This window comes from Eurosta solidaginis, chromosome 3 (genome assembly GCF_040869045.1).
Source record: "Eurosta solidaginis isolate ZX-2024a chromosome 3, ASM4086904v1, whole genome shotgun sequence".
Lineage (NCBI taxonomy): Eukaryota > Metazoa > Arthropoda > Insecta > Diptera > Tephritidae > Eurosta > Eurosta solidaginis.
The window spans coordinates 182,538,360-182,554,954 of NC_090321.1; the positions used below are offsets into that span (position 1 = coordinate 182,538,360).

At 36.7% G+C, this 16,595-nt stretch overlaps 1 protein-coding gene across 4 annotated transcripts in view; it reads right to left on the reverse strand.

The window, feature by feature from the left end:
* Nucleotides 1–16,595, reverse strand: part of LOC137244745 (endoplasmic reticulum metallopeptidase 1) — a 117,846-nt gene that overhangs the window by 14,033 nt on the left and 87,218 nt on the right. For 2 of the 4 annotated variants that reach the window (XM_067774188.1, XM_067774187.1), the window contains exons 2-5: nucleotides 9,943–10,102; nucleotides 560–1,046; nucleotides 436–485; nucleotides 237–361 (exon numbers count right to left, since the gene is read on the reverse strand). In XM_067774188.1, coding sequence (XP_067630289.1) covers nucleotides 237–361; nucleotides 436–485; nucleotides 560–1,046; nucleotides 9,943–10,041 — 761 coding nt within the window. In that variant the 5' untranslated portion in view covers nucleotides 10,042–10,102. Of the gene's footprint in view, nucleotides 1–236; nucleotides 362–435; nucleotides 486–559; nucleotides 1,047–9,942; nucleotides 10,103–10,260; nucleotides 10,388–16,595 lie in introns of those variants that run through there. The other 2 variants (XM_067774186.1, XM_067774189.1) reach the window with 2 other exon arrangements.

Here is a 16,595-nt window from a genome sequence, read left to right on the forward strand (position 1 = left end):
CTCGCTGCGATAACCTCTTCTTCTTCTTCTTCCACCACTTTTGCCGCAAATTGGATTAAAAACCACGGGAAGACTAATGGTAGCGAAGTGTTCGTATAAAAGGTGCAGTAACTTCCATGACTATTATTTTAACCATTCTAGATTTAATTTATTTATTTTTATTATAACCTAAACTTTTTAGTCTCCTGATTCCGTCACTGTAATTTTGTTTTCGAAGAAATCTGTGCGTTACTCACTTTATATGCTTCGCCCATTTGTGTTGAGTGATGAAAGCGTGCGAAGCCTGTAGAGGATTCTCCTCAGCGCCATTGAATAGGAAGACTACAGGATTGCGCAGCTGCTTGCTTGATTTTGCCAAAACCTATAGGAGTATAATTAATAAAACGTTTATGCTCTAATCTGAACTGAGATATTGAAAGAAATCAGTTGGCTTACGCGTATAATCTCCAACATAACAGCCACCATTGTGCCATCATCACCAGCACCTAAACAAGTTTAAATAAAATTTTACATTAAACTCATAAAAAAAATTAACTTATCTCCCTTCGCTTCCGCTTACCTTTACCATGCGGCACTGAATCATAATGACTGTTAACCAATAAATATGATGTGCTATTCGAATGCTTTGGTGCAATTTTAATTACAACATTTTGTATACCCTGATACATATTGACCATGTCCCAATGACAATAGCTACCAGATGCTAATTGTACGTCGGCTTCGATATTATGCACTGAGTGTATATCGGCATTTAGTATTTTCAGTTGTTTCTGAAAATATTTAACAGAATTTTGTTCATTTGCTATGCTGCCGACAACACGCGGTCCCAATTCGATTAGTTTGGCTAAATTTTTTTCTGCTCGCTCTGCAATAAATCGATCTGGATACTTAGCTTCGTCTGCAATATTAATTGGTGTGGGCAGTCGATGAAAGGCGGGTATAGCAATGCAGAAATAGAGTAGTAACCAAAATGATAAGAAGACAGGGCTCCAATGCCATTTGATTTTGCCATTTTCAACGAAGAAGCGGTGCCAAAAACTTCTTTGCTGTAGGATGTAAGAGGAAAAAGGATGGATTAAGAGATAAAGTGTGTGTGGAAATAAAATCAATTGTGTGTAGTCAAGGAGTCAGTCCACTTTTCGATAAAGGGGGCAAAGTATGCAAAACGAAACGCTATCTAATGCGATCTGAAATTTTGTAGGACATCACCATGTTACATCTAGCTACAGGCGGTGAAGGATTATCGGAAGTATATTTGGCTAGCATACTGTATAAAAATTATCTGTGAAAACCTCACAGTACCCACGGATAATAGCTCAGGAAAACTGATAGCTGATTTCATGAGTGGTGAGGTGGTGTTGTAAGCATGCCTGGCTACCGGGCAGAATGAAGCCTGGAATCCTCCCACCCTCTGAAGCGCAACTCGCGCAAAGTAGGAGTCAGCATAGTGCACCAGCCGTCAAAACCAGCCATGGCGTTTACACTTCGGAAACTTCATCTACAACTCTGCTCGCTTGGAATTATGAATTCTTCAACTTGAAAAATTGCAAGTTACTGCACTCAAAATAATGAACAAAACAAAAAATGCTCCGTCCAAATCCATCTATCATAAATTCTTTAACTTATTTTTTCCGGTAACCATGAAGCTTTCACTGGACAGCGGTAGTACTGCCCTTTATGATTAGTTTTAAGCAGGTCATTGCTGCGCCGACACAGTGGTTAAAGTTCATATTTGAGTCTTCATAGCGTAACGCCTTAACCGTTTCCAATTGGAATCAAAATATATATGCGTCATCTATAGTATTATCGGTTTTTGGTATTGGAATATAATTTGGAATTTTGAGTCTCTTAACTGTGTGTGATGATACCTCTTAGTCACTTCCAATAGGGATCAACATTTTTATACTCAGTTGAGCAGAGCTCACAGAGTATATTAACTTTGATTGGATAACGGTTGGTTGTACAGGTATAAAGGAATCGAGATAGATATAGACTTCGATATATCAAAATCATCAGTATCGAAAAAAAATTCGATTGAGCCATGTCCGTCCCTTCGTCCGTCCGTCCGTCCGTCTGCCCGTTAACACGATAACTTGAGTAAATTTTGAGGTATCTTGATGAAATTTGGTGTGTAGGTTTCTGGACACTCATCTCAGATCGCTATTTAAAATGAACGATATCGGACATTAACCACGCCCACTTTTTCGATATCGAAAATTTCGAAAAATTTAAAAAGTGCGATAATTCATTACCAAATACGGATTAAGCGATGACACCTGGTAGGTGAGTTGAGCTTATGACGCAGAATAGAAAACTAGTAAAATTTTAGACAATGGGGGTGGCACCGCCCACTTTTAAAAGAAGGTATTTTAGAAGTTTTGCAAGCTGTAATTTGGCAGTCGTTGAAGATATCATGATGAAATTTGGCAGGAACTTTACTCTTTTTACTATATGTCTGTTTAATAAAAATTAGCAAAATTGGAGAACGACCAGCCCACTATTTAAAAAAAAAATTTTTTAAATTCACATTTTAAAAGAAAAGTTAATATCTTTACAGTATATAAGTAAATAATGTCAACATCCAACTACAATAATGATATGTTGCAACAAAATACAAAAATAAAAGAAAATTTCAAAATGGGCGTGGATCCGCCCTTTTTCACTTAAATTGTCTAGGATACTTTTAATACCACAAGTCGAACAAAAATTTACCAATCCTTGTGAAATTTGGTAGAGGCTTAGATTCTAGGACGATAACTGTTTTCTGTGAAAAAGGGCGAAATCGGTTGAAGCCACGCCCAGTTTTTATACACAGTCGACCGTCTGTCCTTCCGCTCGGCCATTAACACGATAACTTGAGCAAAAATCGATATATCTTTAACTCAGTTCACGTACTTATTTGAACTCACTTTGTATTGGTGTAAAAAATGGCCGAAATCCGACTATGACCACGCCCACTTTTTCGATATCGAAAATTACGAAAAATGAAAAAAAATGCCATAATTATATACCAAATACGAAAAAAGGGACGAAACATGGTAATTGTATTGGTCTATTGATGCAAAATATAACTTTAGAAAAAAAATTGGTAAAATGGGTGTGACACCTACCATATTAAGTAGAAGAAAATGAAAAAGTTTTGCAGGGCGAAATCAAAAGCCCTTGGGATCTTGGAAGGAATACTGTGGTATTACATATATAAATAAATTAGCGGTACCCGACAGATGATGTTCTGGATCACCCTGGTCCACATTTTGGTCGATATCTCGAAAACGCCTTCACATATACAACTAAGGGCCACTCCTTTTTAAACCCCTCATTAGTACCTTTAATTTGATACCCATATCGTACAAACACATTCTAGAGTCACCCCTGGTCCACGTTTATGGCGATATCTCGAAAAGGCGTCCCCATATAGAACTAAGGCTCACTTCTTTTTAAAATACTCATTAACACCATTCATTTGATACCCATATCGTATAAACAAATTCTAGAGTCACCCCTGGTCCACCTTTATGGCGATATCTCGAAAAGGCGTCCACCTATAGAACTAAGGCGCACGCCCTTTTAAAATACTCATTAACACCTTTCATTTGATACCCATATCGTAAAACACATTCTAGAGTCACCCCTGGTCCATCTTTATGGCGATATTTCGAAACGGTGTCCGCTTATAGAACTAAGGCCCACTCCCTTTTTAAAATACTCATTAACACCTTTCATTTGATACCGATAACGTATAAACAAATTCTAGAGTCACCCCTGGTCCACCTTTATGGCAAAATCTCGAAAAGGCGTGCACCTATAGAACTAAGGCGCACGCCCTTTTAAAATACTCATTAAAACCTTTCATTTGATACCCATATCGTACAAGCAAATTCTAGAGTCAACCCTGGTCCACTTTTATAACGATATTCTGAAAAGGCGTTCACATATAGAACTAAGGCCCACTCCCTTTTAAAATACTCATTAACACCTTTCATTTGATACTCATATCGTACAAGCAAATTCTAGAGTGACCCCTGGTCCATATTTATGGCGATATCTCGAAAAGGCGTCCACATATAGAACTAAGGCCCACGCCCTCTTAAAATACTCATTAACACCTTTCATTTGATACTCATATAGTACAAACAAATTCTAGAGTCACCCCTGGTCCACCTTTATGGCGATATCTCGAAAAGGCGTCCACATATAGAACTAAGGCCCACGCCCTCTTAAAATACTCATTAACACCTTTCATTTGATACTCATATCGTACAAGCAAATTCTAGAGTGACCCCTGGTCCATATTTATGGCGATATCTCGAAAAGGCGTCCATCTATAGAACTTAGGGCCACGCCCTTTTAAAATACTCGTTAATACCTTTCATTTGATACAAGCAAATTCTAGAGTCACCTCTGGTCCACCTTTATGGCGATATCTCGAAAAGGCGTCTACCTATGGAACTTAGGCCCACTCCCTTTTAAAATTATCATTAACACATTTTATTTGATACCCATATCGTACAAACATATTCTAGAGTCAGGCCTGGTCTACCTTTATGGCGATATCCCTAAATGGCGTCCATCTATAGAACTATGGCCCACTTCCTCTTAAAATACTCTTTAATACCTTCCATTTGATATACATGTCATACAAACACATTCCAGGGTTACCCTAGATTCTTTTGACAACATGGTGATTTTCCCTTACTTTGTCTCCACAGCTCTCAACTGAGTATGTAATGTTCGGTTACACCCGAACTTAGCCTTCCTTGCTTGTTGGTGATATTTTTGATCTTGGTATTACCGCTTGAAGGGATGATACAGCAAAAACTGTAAATTTGAATTATAGTGCCACCCTAATGTAGATATAAGCAACCAAAAAATTTATAAAAAATTAAAAAAATCCCTTATGTGTGTAAATATCATACACAATATTACTTATCATAAATTATTAACCTTGTACTACTGTTGACTCATCGGTTCAGAACATCATGTTTCAATCATGTTAACATAATTTGTAACACATATTTACCAATGATATGCAGACGAAATAGTCTTATGTAGCATGCAACATACGGAAAATCGATCTTTGAAACATATGGCTATTTTGCCGATCGTCTAGCGAGAAGGTGACTAGGTCACTAGGTATGTGGCCCTACTAATAAGCTTTCCCCGTCGTTCTCCTTCCCAGTTATTAGTAATAAAGAAATTTCTTGTCATCAATTAGTTCTATGTGTTAACAGCAGAAATAAATTGCTACAATGTGAGAGAAAGCTTTGTAAACAAGTGTAACTAAAACAAGGTTCACTCATATATTTCATATCAATGTTGATGGTTTTTTTCCGGAATAGATCCGGTACGTTCTGGTAACAAGCACCATTAAGGTACAAGCCCGCCCATCTCGGTAACTATTTAATATGAACTCATGGAACTTGGAGTCGGCAGAACCTCGGCTACTAAAGAAACAGGATTCGCGACGGGTATTTGAAGTTGATAGTTGAGTTCGAGAAGCCATAAATTAGGCTGCAAACCCATTGAAAGGGTTATGCTACACAACCCCCTGTACAAATTGGGTATTTTAGTCGCCTCTTACTACTGGCATACTTGCCCCGGTTATAGTCTAAGCCCCCTTACCCAGTAAGGTCATAAAATGTTAATTGTACCATTTGCCAAATGAAATGATTATTCTTAAATTTTAGGGAAATAATTATCTATTTATTTTTCACATTTCATTAAGTATAATATTAAGAGGAACAATTTTGTTCATAACCAACACTTTAAAATATCAAAGAACTGTCAGACAGCCGAATAAACACGTTAAGTGAATGTGGTGTTACAAATTTTTGATTAGTAACCTAATACTGTTTTCACACAGACGGCTTATTGAATAATAAAGGCAGTTTTCTACATTAAGACGCTTATTGAGCTCAATCTTCCCTACAAAATTCGAATCTATATTTATTTCATTAGTGACTAATCGAATGCCTAATGAAGTCAAAAGCACAATGCAACTCTGTTTAGAGTGTTCAGTTTCTTAGTTTTTGGTGTGTTCAGTGCTTAAAAATGTCATTTGTCAAAGTATATGTCATTGTCTGCCATATAGCATTGCCATTTTATTCGCTTGACACATCATCCTTCGTACTAATTGAGCAGTTAGTTCTGTGTGAAAGCACAAAATTTACGATTTCATTAGAAGGTGAAATGAGATCATTAAGTTTCTGTGTGAAAATAGTATAACGTAAAATCCAAACATTTGAGTGGATCGAAAATACTCAACGGTGCGATCAGAAAGTTATCACTCAACGATTGACCAACAGTTGTGTTTGCGCCCAATGACAAAGATACTACCTTTATATATTAACTGCGATTAAACAGAAACATAAACAAACAAAGGTTTTGGAAACGCCGAAACTTATCAATAACGAAATCGCGATAAGCACCTGGATTACTATGCATACTAGGGTACCCGTTGTATATAATGTTTTTTAAACGCCCACTTAGTTATATTTCTTACCCTAAAAATAGTTCGAAAAATAAATATAGCAATAATTTTAACTATCAGCTAGTCTTTTTCCGCTGCTGTGATACTCCCTTTTCCTTAGCTCATTCAGTATTCCTCTCATCACTTTCCATGGAAAAGAACTATATCGCTCCCGCTTTTTTCTGACAAGTTCAGCCCAATTCTAAATATTCCCTAGGAATTTTGTTCTCGCGGATTTTTTATTCCCGCGGCAAGATTCCTCCAATTCTTTTCTCCTAGGGAGGACAATAATTGTGGAATAGGAATTTCGAATTTTCGAAGTCAGCTGTTTTGTCAATTGCAAATTCGTTGCGCATTTCTTATTTTGTTTAAAAAATTGAAAAGTTTAATTATTATTTGAAATTAAGAAGTAAAGTATAAACAATGCACAGTATAGCATTTCATATGGTATTCACTGAAATGAGTATCAGCACGAAATGGGTACAGTGAGCCTTTCATATATTTTTCCCACGAACTGACCCCGCCCCCCTTCGCAAAATTAAGCCAGTTTTTTTGGGGAGCACATCAACAAATTCGATTTCGATAATGCACGCATAATAGATGTGGAAAGCAAAACAAAGAAAATATTAACGTGGGAATGACTTCGAATCCAACATCAGATAAATAATGCCATGAACTACAAAGAGGATGTAGATAATATCAGCTGTGCATACAAATGTGTAATAGCCAGCAATTGACGAACAGCTGGGATAGAGTGTGGATGTTTTTTTAAATGTAAAATGTAGTTTATGTTAAATGTATATATTTTTGTATAAATGTGTAATTAATTAAAAAATAAAATTTTCAATAAGGTGTGTATCTACTATAATTTAGAAAATATGTTCTAATTATGTTTTCTTGTCAAAATAAATTTATAATCTCCCTGAAGAAGCCACAATAACGTGGCAGAGGGAAAAAAGAAAAACTAATGTTTTTGCTTTAAGTTTAACGACCAAAAAGCTCTAATAAATAAATCAAGTGAACAATTCCCTTGGTCTAATAAATACAGTAAGCCAGTTTCTTCAGCTTAGTCATAAACGATATGAGCAAACAATTTTAGGAAATTCGTTCATCATTTTATTTTATGGTAAAATATTATTAGCGAAAAAAAACTAGATTTGCAAAATAGTAGACACCCTCATAACTATGTAGATTGTTGGTTGAAAGTTTTACTACTGGTTAATTTATGATAGCAGTAAATTTATTTGATTAAATGAAATATAGCAAAGATTCAAAAAATATGATCATTGACGCGAAGGTAAAGGTCCCTCTGTGTCGATATCGTCCTTGGTTGTTTTTGCATAAGAGTCGATCAAGTCAAAAGCACACATTGGGTAAAATATAAGAATTGTATCTCTATCTTTCAACTCGTGGGAAACGTAAAGCAAATATACTAGTCCTCTGGGACCCTAATTTTACCAAGTTTCTTTGTTTTATCAAATCCCATGCCTCACTTCTAGAAAATGGAAATTGTTTTGTGCAACCAACACACCTAAGTTTAGTAATAGTATCAAAGTATTAGTTAAAGAGTTAAAATGTCCCACCCGTCACGTTGGAATACCTTAAGTATTCATACGTCGTAGCATAAACGCCCCGGTCAAAATAACATTGAAATTTAAGAAACAAGTTTTTAAATTAGAAGACAATTTTTCTAAGCGCGGTCGCCCCTGGGCAGTGTTTGGCAAGCTTTCTGAGTGTATTTCTGCTATGAAAAGCTCTCTGTGAAAACTCATCTGCATTGCAAATGCCGTTCGGAGTCAGTATAAAATATGTAGGTACCATCCCACCAATTTGTAGGAAAACTAAATGGAGCACAACGTAAATCGGAAGAGAAGCTCGGCCTAAAATCATTTCGTAGGTTATCGCGCCTTATATTTATTTTTAGCCTGGACCATACCAGGATCTTTCTAAGACCAGCTTCAGTATATTTCGGTGTTGATCGGGTGACTATTGCGGCATGATTGAATTACTAGAGGTTTGTGAGATGACAGAGCTTTGACACTCCTAAATTTATAAATCTGGACGGGTTGCTTTACAAAGTAAGGAAAACGGGGAATAATTCAGTCCCATTCAGTGAGAATTGTAGTAGAAAAGTAGCTTTAGTAGTAAATATGTCGTGAATTGATAGAGTTATGTTGGTTTGGTCATTCTTTCAGAATTTGTTTGAAGAATGCCGTACGTAAAAATTTTACTAAAAAATACACTATTTCAAAATTTGTTTCAAAAACTGTTTATTTAAGCATAAGTTCAATGCATTTTTATATAAGAGGGAGTTAATGAACAGCATTCTGAAATAAGTCGTTCTCTAACCTAATTCTGATATAGGGCGTTCTTGTGGCAAATGCTGTAGTGGGACATTTTTGAAAAATATTTTGAGATAAGACGATTTCGAACTGGCAGCCGACATAGGGTTACTCTACTCAGCAGCCGCAATGAACTGACAAAAAATAAAAATAAAAGAAACCGAAGAACTTCATATTCCGGCTTCGACTTTGACAGAAAAGTCAAGTTTAGCGCTGTCCTGCTACACAGTGAGTATTTACCTTTTTCTCTTTTCCGTTCAATGTTCATGGAAGTATTCCGGATAAATCGTTAATTTAGAATATTCCGAACACGTTCGTTTGATACTACCTCACGAGATTTGAATATTCCAAAAACCGATTCCACAAATCCTTAAATGGAGACGAAGGTTCGGAACATGCTCAATGAGTACATTTAGTTTTAGAATCTCCATTATTTACTAATGACATTTTTACGTGAATCGATTTACTAGTCGAGTTTTTGACACTGAACGATGAATTTTAAATTGGTTTAGGTTTCGCATGATCATAGGTTTACGAAAGTGCACGATTCGTTGGTGTCCGTACTTTTCGGAAAATTAGATATTTTCAGCAACACTAATAAATAATGACATAGTTAATAAACTCATCATAAAATTAAAAAAAATTGTTCTAAGGAATTATGTAGTTCAGTCCTTAGCGGGTATTTGTAAACTGATTGCTTCCTTTTTCTACTACTAATATTTTTTGAAAAATCGCAAAGCAACAACACAGTTTACAGATATCAATTCGATTTGGGAGCAAAATGGTTACAATTGTCAAAATATTTGTCAGCCGAGCAAACCCGTCTGTGATTGAATATGCTATTGCGGGATTATTCATTATGAATATGGGTTTTTTTCTACTTAGACGAATTAAAGTATATAAAACTTAAACGAAATTCATTTCTTTCATAGGTTTAAATGCAATCCATGTAACCGGAATAACCCTCTTCGTCTTTTGTTAACAAAATTTTACCTACCCTTCTCTAAGCGAATACCCACAGCTAATCATTAAAAGTTTAGTATGCGCTTCCCCTTTTGTGGACATATTCAATTTCATTCAAAAACAGAAAATTGCAAAAATTACATGGTACATCATAGCACTGATACTCACTCTTTGCTCTCCGATACGCTGCTGTAATAACGGATCACTTGTATGTGTATCTGTGTTAGGTGTCATCACGCGGCGTCTGATTTCACCTTTGCTGCTCATTGTGTTACAGACAACTGAGCCAGCGTTCCAAGCGATATTACTGATTAAGTGATAAACAAATCTAACCAATTAAAAGTTAATATATTTTCAACAACATTTGTACAAATACAAATTTTTTATCTTTGCTTTTTTTACACCGGCAGTAAAACTTTTGTTGACACTACTCAGCGTAGTTTATGACAAAAACTATTTAATTTTTTTTAGGAATCACTTATTTACCTCAAAAAATAAAAAATATAACTCAACCAAATGCGCCGGTAGTTGCTCACGTACTGCTCACAGTACTGTCAACAGCTTAGCAAACAGATTTATCGATACCTGCATTTGCAGATACACAGATACTAGGGCTGATCACATTCATAACCGCGTCTACAGACCACAACCACAATAAGGCAAAGCTTGACGACAACCGTAGCCAAGCATTGGCTTCTTGATTACTTTGAAAGCGGCAGCCACCAATACAAAAATTACAGCAAAAAGTAGCGAAAAATTTAGAAAAAAATATTAGTTATGTTTAAAAAACGCCCAAAAGAATGATTCTAGCTTTTATTATCTGTTATTTACTTCTAGTTTAGTTTCTATTGACAAAATAAAAAGAACGCCACTCACTATCGCTTCCCAAAAATAGAATTAGGTTTAATCTGGCTACAACAGCTTTCGTGATTGATTGTCGTACCGCTCTGTAGCGCCGAAAATAACGACACTCATAAGAACATGTGGAACAAGTAAGGAAGGTTAAGTTCGGGTGTAACCGAACATTATATACTCAGTTGAGAGCTGTGGAAACAAAGTAAAGGAAAATCACCATGTAGGAAAACGAACCGAGGGAAACCCTGGAATGCGCTTGTATGACATGTGTATCAAATGAAAGGCATTAAAGAGTATTTTATGAGGGAGTGGGCCATAGTTCTATAGGTGGACGCCATTTAGGGATATAGCCATAAAGGTGGATCAGGGTTGACTCTAGAATGCGTTTGTACGATATGGGTATCAAAGTAAAGGTATTAATGAGGGTTTTAAAAGGGAGTGGTGGTTGTTGTATAGGTGGTCGCCTTTTCGAGATATCGCATAAAGGTGGACCAGGGGTGACTCTAGAATGCGTTTGTACGATATGGGTATCAAATGAAAGGTGTTGATGAGTATTTTAAAAGGGAGTATTCCTTAGTTCCATAGGTGGACGCCGTTTCGAGTTATCGCCACAAAGGTGGACCAGGGGCGACCCTAGAATTTGTTTGTACAATATGGGCATCAAACGAATGGTGTTAATGAGTATTTTAAAAGGGAGTGGGCTTTAGTTATATAGGTGGATGCCGTTTCGAAATATCGCCATAAAGGTGGACCAGGGGTGACTCTAGAATGTGTTTGTACGATATGGGTATCAAATTAAAGGTATTAATGAGGGTTTTAAAAGGTTTTTGTTGTATAGGTGGTCGCCTTTTCGAGATATCGCCATAAAGGTGGACCAGGGGTGACTCTAGAATGCGTTTGTACGATATGGGTATCAAATGAAAGGTGTTAATGAGTATTTTAAAAGGCAGTAATCCTTAGTTCCATAGGTGGACGTCGTTTCGAGATATCGCCATAAAGGTGGGCCAGGGGTAACTGTAGAATTCGTTTGTGCAATATGGGTATCAAACAAAAGGACTTAATGAGTATTTTAAAAGGGAGTGGGCCTTAGTTCTATAGGTGGACGCCTTTTCGAGGTATCGCAATAAAGGTGGACCAGGGGTGACTCTAGACTTTGTTTGTACGATATGGGTATCAAATGAAAGGTGTTAATGTGTATCTTTAAAAGGGAGTGGGCCTTAGTTCTATAGGTGGACGCCTTTTCGAGATATCGCCATAAAGGTAGACCAGGGGTAACTCTAGAATGAGTTTGTACGATATGGGTATCAAATTAAAGGTATTAATGAGAGTTTTAAAAGGGAGTGGTGGTAGTTGTATATGTGAAGGCGTTTTCCAGATATCGACCAAAATGTGGACCAGGGTGACCCAGAACATCATCTGCTGGATACCGCTAATTTATTTATATATGTAATACCTGCCAAGATTTTAAGTGTTTTTTATTTCGCCCTGCAGAACTTTTTCATTTTCTTCTACTTAATATGGTAGGTGTCACAACCATTTTATAAAGTTTTTTCTAAAGTTATATTTCGCGTCAATAAAACAATCCAATTACCTTACCATGTTTCATCCCTTTTTTCGTATTTGGTATAGAATTATGGCATTTTTTTCATTTTTCCTAATTTTCGATATCGAAAAAGTGGGCGTGGTCATAGTCGGATTTCGTTCATTTTTCATACCAAGATAAAGTGAGTTCAAGTAAGCACGTGAACTAAGTTCATTAAAGATATGTCGATTTTTGCTCAAGTTATCGTGTTAACGGCCATGCGGAAGGACAGACGGACGACTGTGTATAAAAACTGGGCGTGGCATCAACCGATTTCGCCCATTTTCACAGAAAACAGTTAACGTCATATAATCTATGCCCCTACCAAATTTCAAAAGGATTGGTTAATTTTTGTTCGACTTATGGCGTTAAAAGTATCCTAGACAAATTAAATGAAAAAGGGCGGAGCCACGCCCATTTTGAAATTTTCTTTTATTTTTGTATTTTGTTGCACCATATCATTACTGGAGTTGAATGTTGACATAATTTACTTATATACTGTAAAGATATTAAATTTTTTGTTAAAATTTTACTTTAAAAAAATTTTTTTTTTAAAAGTGGGCGTGTTCCTTCTCCGATTTTGCTAATTTTTATTAAGCGTACATATAGTAATAGGAGTAACGTTCCTGCCAAATTTCATAATGATATCTTCAACGACTGCCAAATTATAGCTTGCAAAAGTTTTAAATTACCTTCTTTTAAAATTGGGCGTTGCCACGCCCATTGTCCAAAATTTTACTAATTTTCTATTCTGCGTCATAGGTTCAACTCATCTACCAAGTTTCGTCGCTGTATCGGTCTTTTGTAATGAATTATCGCACTTCTTCGGTTTTTCGAAATTTTCGATATCGAAAAAGTGGGCGTGGTTATAGTCCGATATCGTTCATTTTAAATAGCGATCTGAGATGAGTGCTCTGGAATCTACATACCAAATTTCATCAAGATACCTCAAAATTTACTCAAGTTATCGTGTTAACGGACGGACGGACGGACGGACATGGCTCAATCAAATTTTTTTTCGATCCTGATTATTTTGATATATGGAAGTCTATATCTATCTCGATTCCTTTATATATGTACAACCAACTGTTATCCAATCAAACTTATATACTCTGTGAGCTCTGCTCAACTGAGTATAAAAATAATATGACAGATGTGGAAGCTACACCGCCGTCGTGAATGTAGTCAGCCCTACTCCCTTATGTATATATAAACAAACTCAGCTGTGTAGTAGATACATTTTGAGATAGGTAAACATATTGAGAGCCCTTGGACAATTTCTCACCTGAGGTTTGTGTGAGAAATGAAAACAATTAGAGCTCTGCACAAGAGCGCGATCGATACCAAGGTGGTTGATTTTACCGGGTTTCAGTGTTGAAAAACTCTTGTATGGTTACTAATTGTCAACAAACTGATTGTGATTACATATATCTACTTTTGTATCCTAGGTATAAATGCGTATTTAGTACGTAGGTTTACAAATTTTTATAACCAAAATAATTTATCTCTATTTGTTTACATTATCTGTTTTGAAATTTCTCCTTTTTGCTTTACTGTGGCAGATTTATGCGACAATTTTATTATTATACCTAAGTATTTAGTTGTTAGCGTTTGGGTGTAAGATGAGAACTTCCAAATGATGTGTTTTCCTAAATGATCTCACCCATTGAAGTAAGTTCGGCACCCAGTAGCAGTTGTTCTCAGTGGTAGTTGCTCTCTTGAAGTAAATATCTTTGACGCATTCTCCGTCCTCTCGAAAATTATTGTGTTTTAATTAAATTTTACAATAAAAAGTTAATAATTACGCGAACTTGCTTTTCAAAATTTTATTGGTTTCGGTTAAACAAACTCCAAGCCACATATAATGATTTGAAAATGAATTATTGCGGGGTCGTCCCGACATAATATTAAAAACAAGCCTGAAGCGCCCGGCAAATCGCATCGCAAAATGATTAAAAAAAAATAAAAAATAGTCACGATATGTTCCGGAGAAATGTATATCTGTTATTACCTCGAAGCAGTGTCGATAATTCCGGAACAAACCCTGATTAGTTCACAAATAGCGATTATGATTCGTAAAGCAGTCTCAAAGAGATCCTTAGATTATCGATTCTTAGTACAATAGCGAAGCAATATTGAAATAATCCCTAAAAAATTCCGAAACGAAAATTACCAAATTATTACGAAATTGTTCCGAAATAGTTTCAAAACCAACCCCGAATATTTGCTGAAATATCTCGAAAACGTTACTTAAATGTTCCGAAAAAGTACCGAAAACATTCCGAGAAACATTCCGAGACAGTCCAAAAACAAAAAAATTCACATTCCCGAAACGATTCCAAAATAGTTCCGAAAATCATCTCGCAATGATCTGGAGATAGTCCGCAAATGATCGCTTAATGGTAACGAAACAGTCCCAAAATGATCCCGGAACAATTCAAATAGTCCCCAAAATAGGTTAGAGGTAATATTTAAAATATCTAACTTGTGTAGCATAATTTTTTTACAGTACACGCCTATGCATTTGCTACGTCATGGCCAATACGCAACATAAAGACCGTAGTTAATATTTTCAATATTGAATAGCAAACAAAACAAAATACGCAAAGAAAAATTTTAAAATGAAAAGAGTTGTTCACGATCCGTAGCTTTCGTTTGCTGTAGCAACGTTTCCAAAAACTGCCTTATTATCTTTTCAAATATTTATCGATCTTGGAGCTATGCTCATAGGAAAGATGACCGGAATCTTCAACATCTTCGTCATCCGCGAAAAATGGAAAATGGCCAAGGTTGTTCATTAAAGACTGGGAAACCAGCTAACATAGGAGATTCTTATCGTCCGATATCTCTTCTATCGCCAGTAGCCAAGACACTTGAAACCATTCTGCTTCCCTATTTTAATGTAAGATTGCAACTAGCCAATCATTAGCATGGCTTCCGAAAATTACATAGCACTAGCGGATTAAAACAAAACCCCCACCATAGGACAGCATTCATTGCGTTCAACCTGTCAAAAGCTTGTGACACGGTCAACCACGGCACGTTACTGCAAGACCTGGAAGGGTCTCCTTCCCCCAAGTCTCAAAAGGTGGACTGCAAATTATCTCTCTGGTCGGCAACCATCGGTGCAATTCAGGAACGTAACATCCAAACCAAGAAAAATTTAACAAGGGGCGCCACAGGTTGGTGTCCTATCCCCACTTCTGTTTAACTTCTACATATCAAAGCTACATTTACCACCAGAATGAGTCACTATCGTTTCCAACGCCGGTGACTGCACAATAATGACCACAGGCTCAGGTCCACAGATCGATGAGCTTTGTAACAAAATAAACAGCCATCTCCCTGATCTCTCCAGTTTCTTCGCCTCGAGAAGCCTGACATTGTCACCGACCATATGATCGGCGACCTTATTTACAACATGAATGCGTCAAATGTCGATCATATTGAACATGCAGGTCGATGGCACCACGCTACCGACTGCCTTACACCCTAAAATATTGGGTGTGACGTTCGACCAGGATCTACATTTTGGAGAGCATTTAGCCGCAGTTGTACCGAAAATCCAGAGCCATAATAAAATTCTCAAATCTCTTGGGGTAAAGATAAAAAATGCTCATCATCACTTATAGAGCAACTGGCCGGCCGATTGCATGCTACCCGTCCCCGATATGGTGTAGTGTAAACAGCCAACAATTTAAGGCCAAATATTTAAATCAGCTACCCTGTAACAAAAATAGTCTAAATGTTCATCAACACATAAAAAAGCATTTTCAATTCTTGCTGACAAAGCCATTCACACGATTTAATACAGGTGTGTGCACAACACACAACCAAACAAATTTGCATTCAAGCAAGTCACAACTCAACACAGGCGTGTAGGTACATATTTTGTATCAAGTTATATGTAGGTATGTAAGTATGTATGCTTAAGGTAAATATGTATGTAAGTATGTATGCTTAAATGTAAATATGATGTAAGGATATGTTAGAATAATTTTGTATAAACAAGCTGACAACATTTGAATAAAAGAGCAATTAAGAATTGAGGTTTGATCACTCACAATGCAGTCTATTTTATTTCAAACCTTTTAGATGGCGATCCTGCCTGTGATTCTTCTGGCTGATTTTTCAGCCTAATTTCATAGCTGGCAAGGACTTTACTGGCTGATGCTTCCCAAGGCAGTCGGTTCTATTTACCAGAGCGACTCGGGATTTTTCCCGACCAAGGACTGTCATTTCAGTGTAACCCCATTTAATTTGTTGCGTCCCTCCCACACATTGTCATCCTCCCAGCAGCTCCTTGCAGCGGGACTGCTCCACATTCTCTTGCTCCGGGAAGGTATGGAATCCAATCCGGGTCCGTCTCCTGACCCCGGTCCTG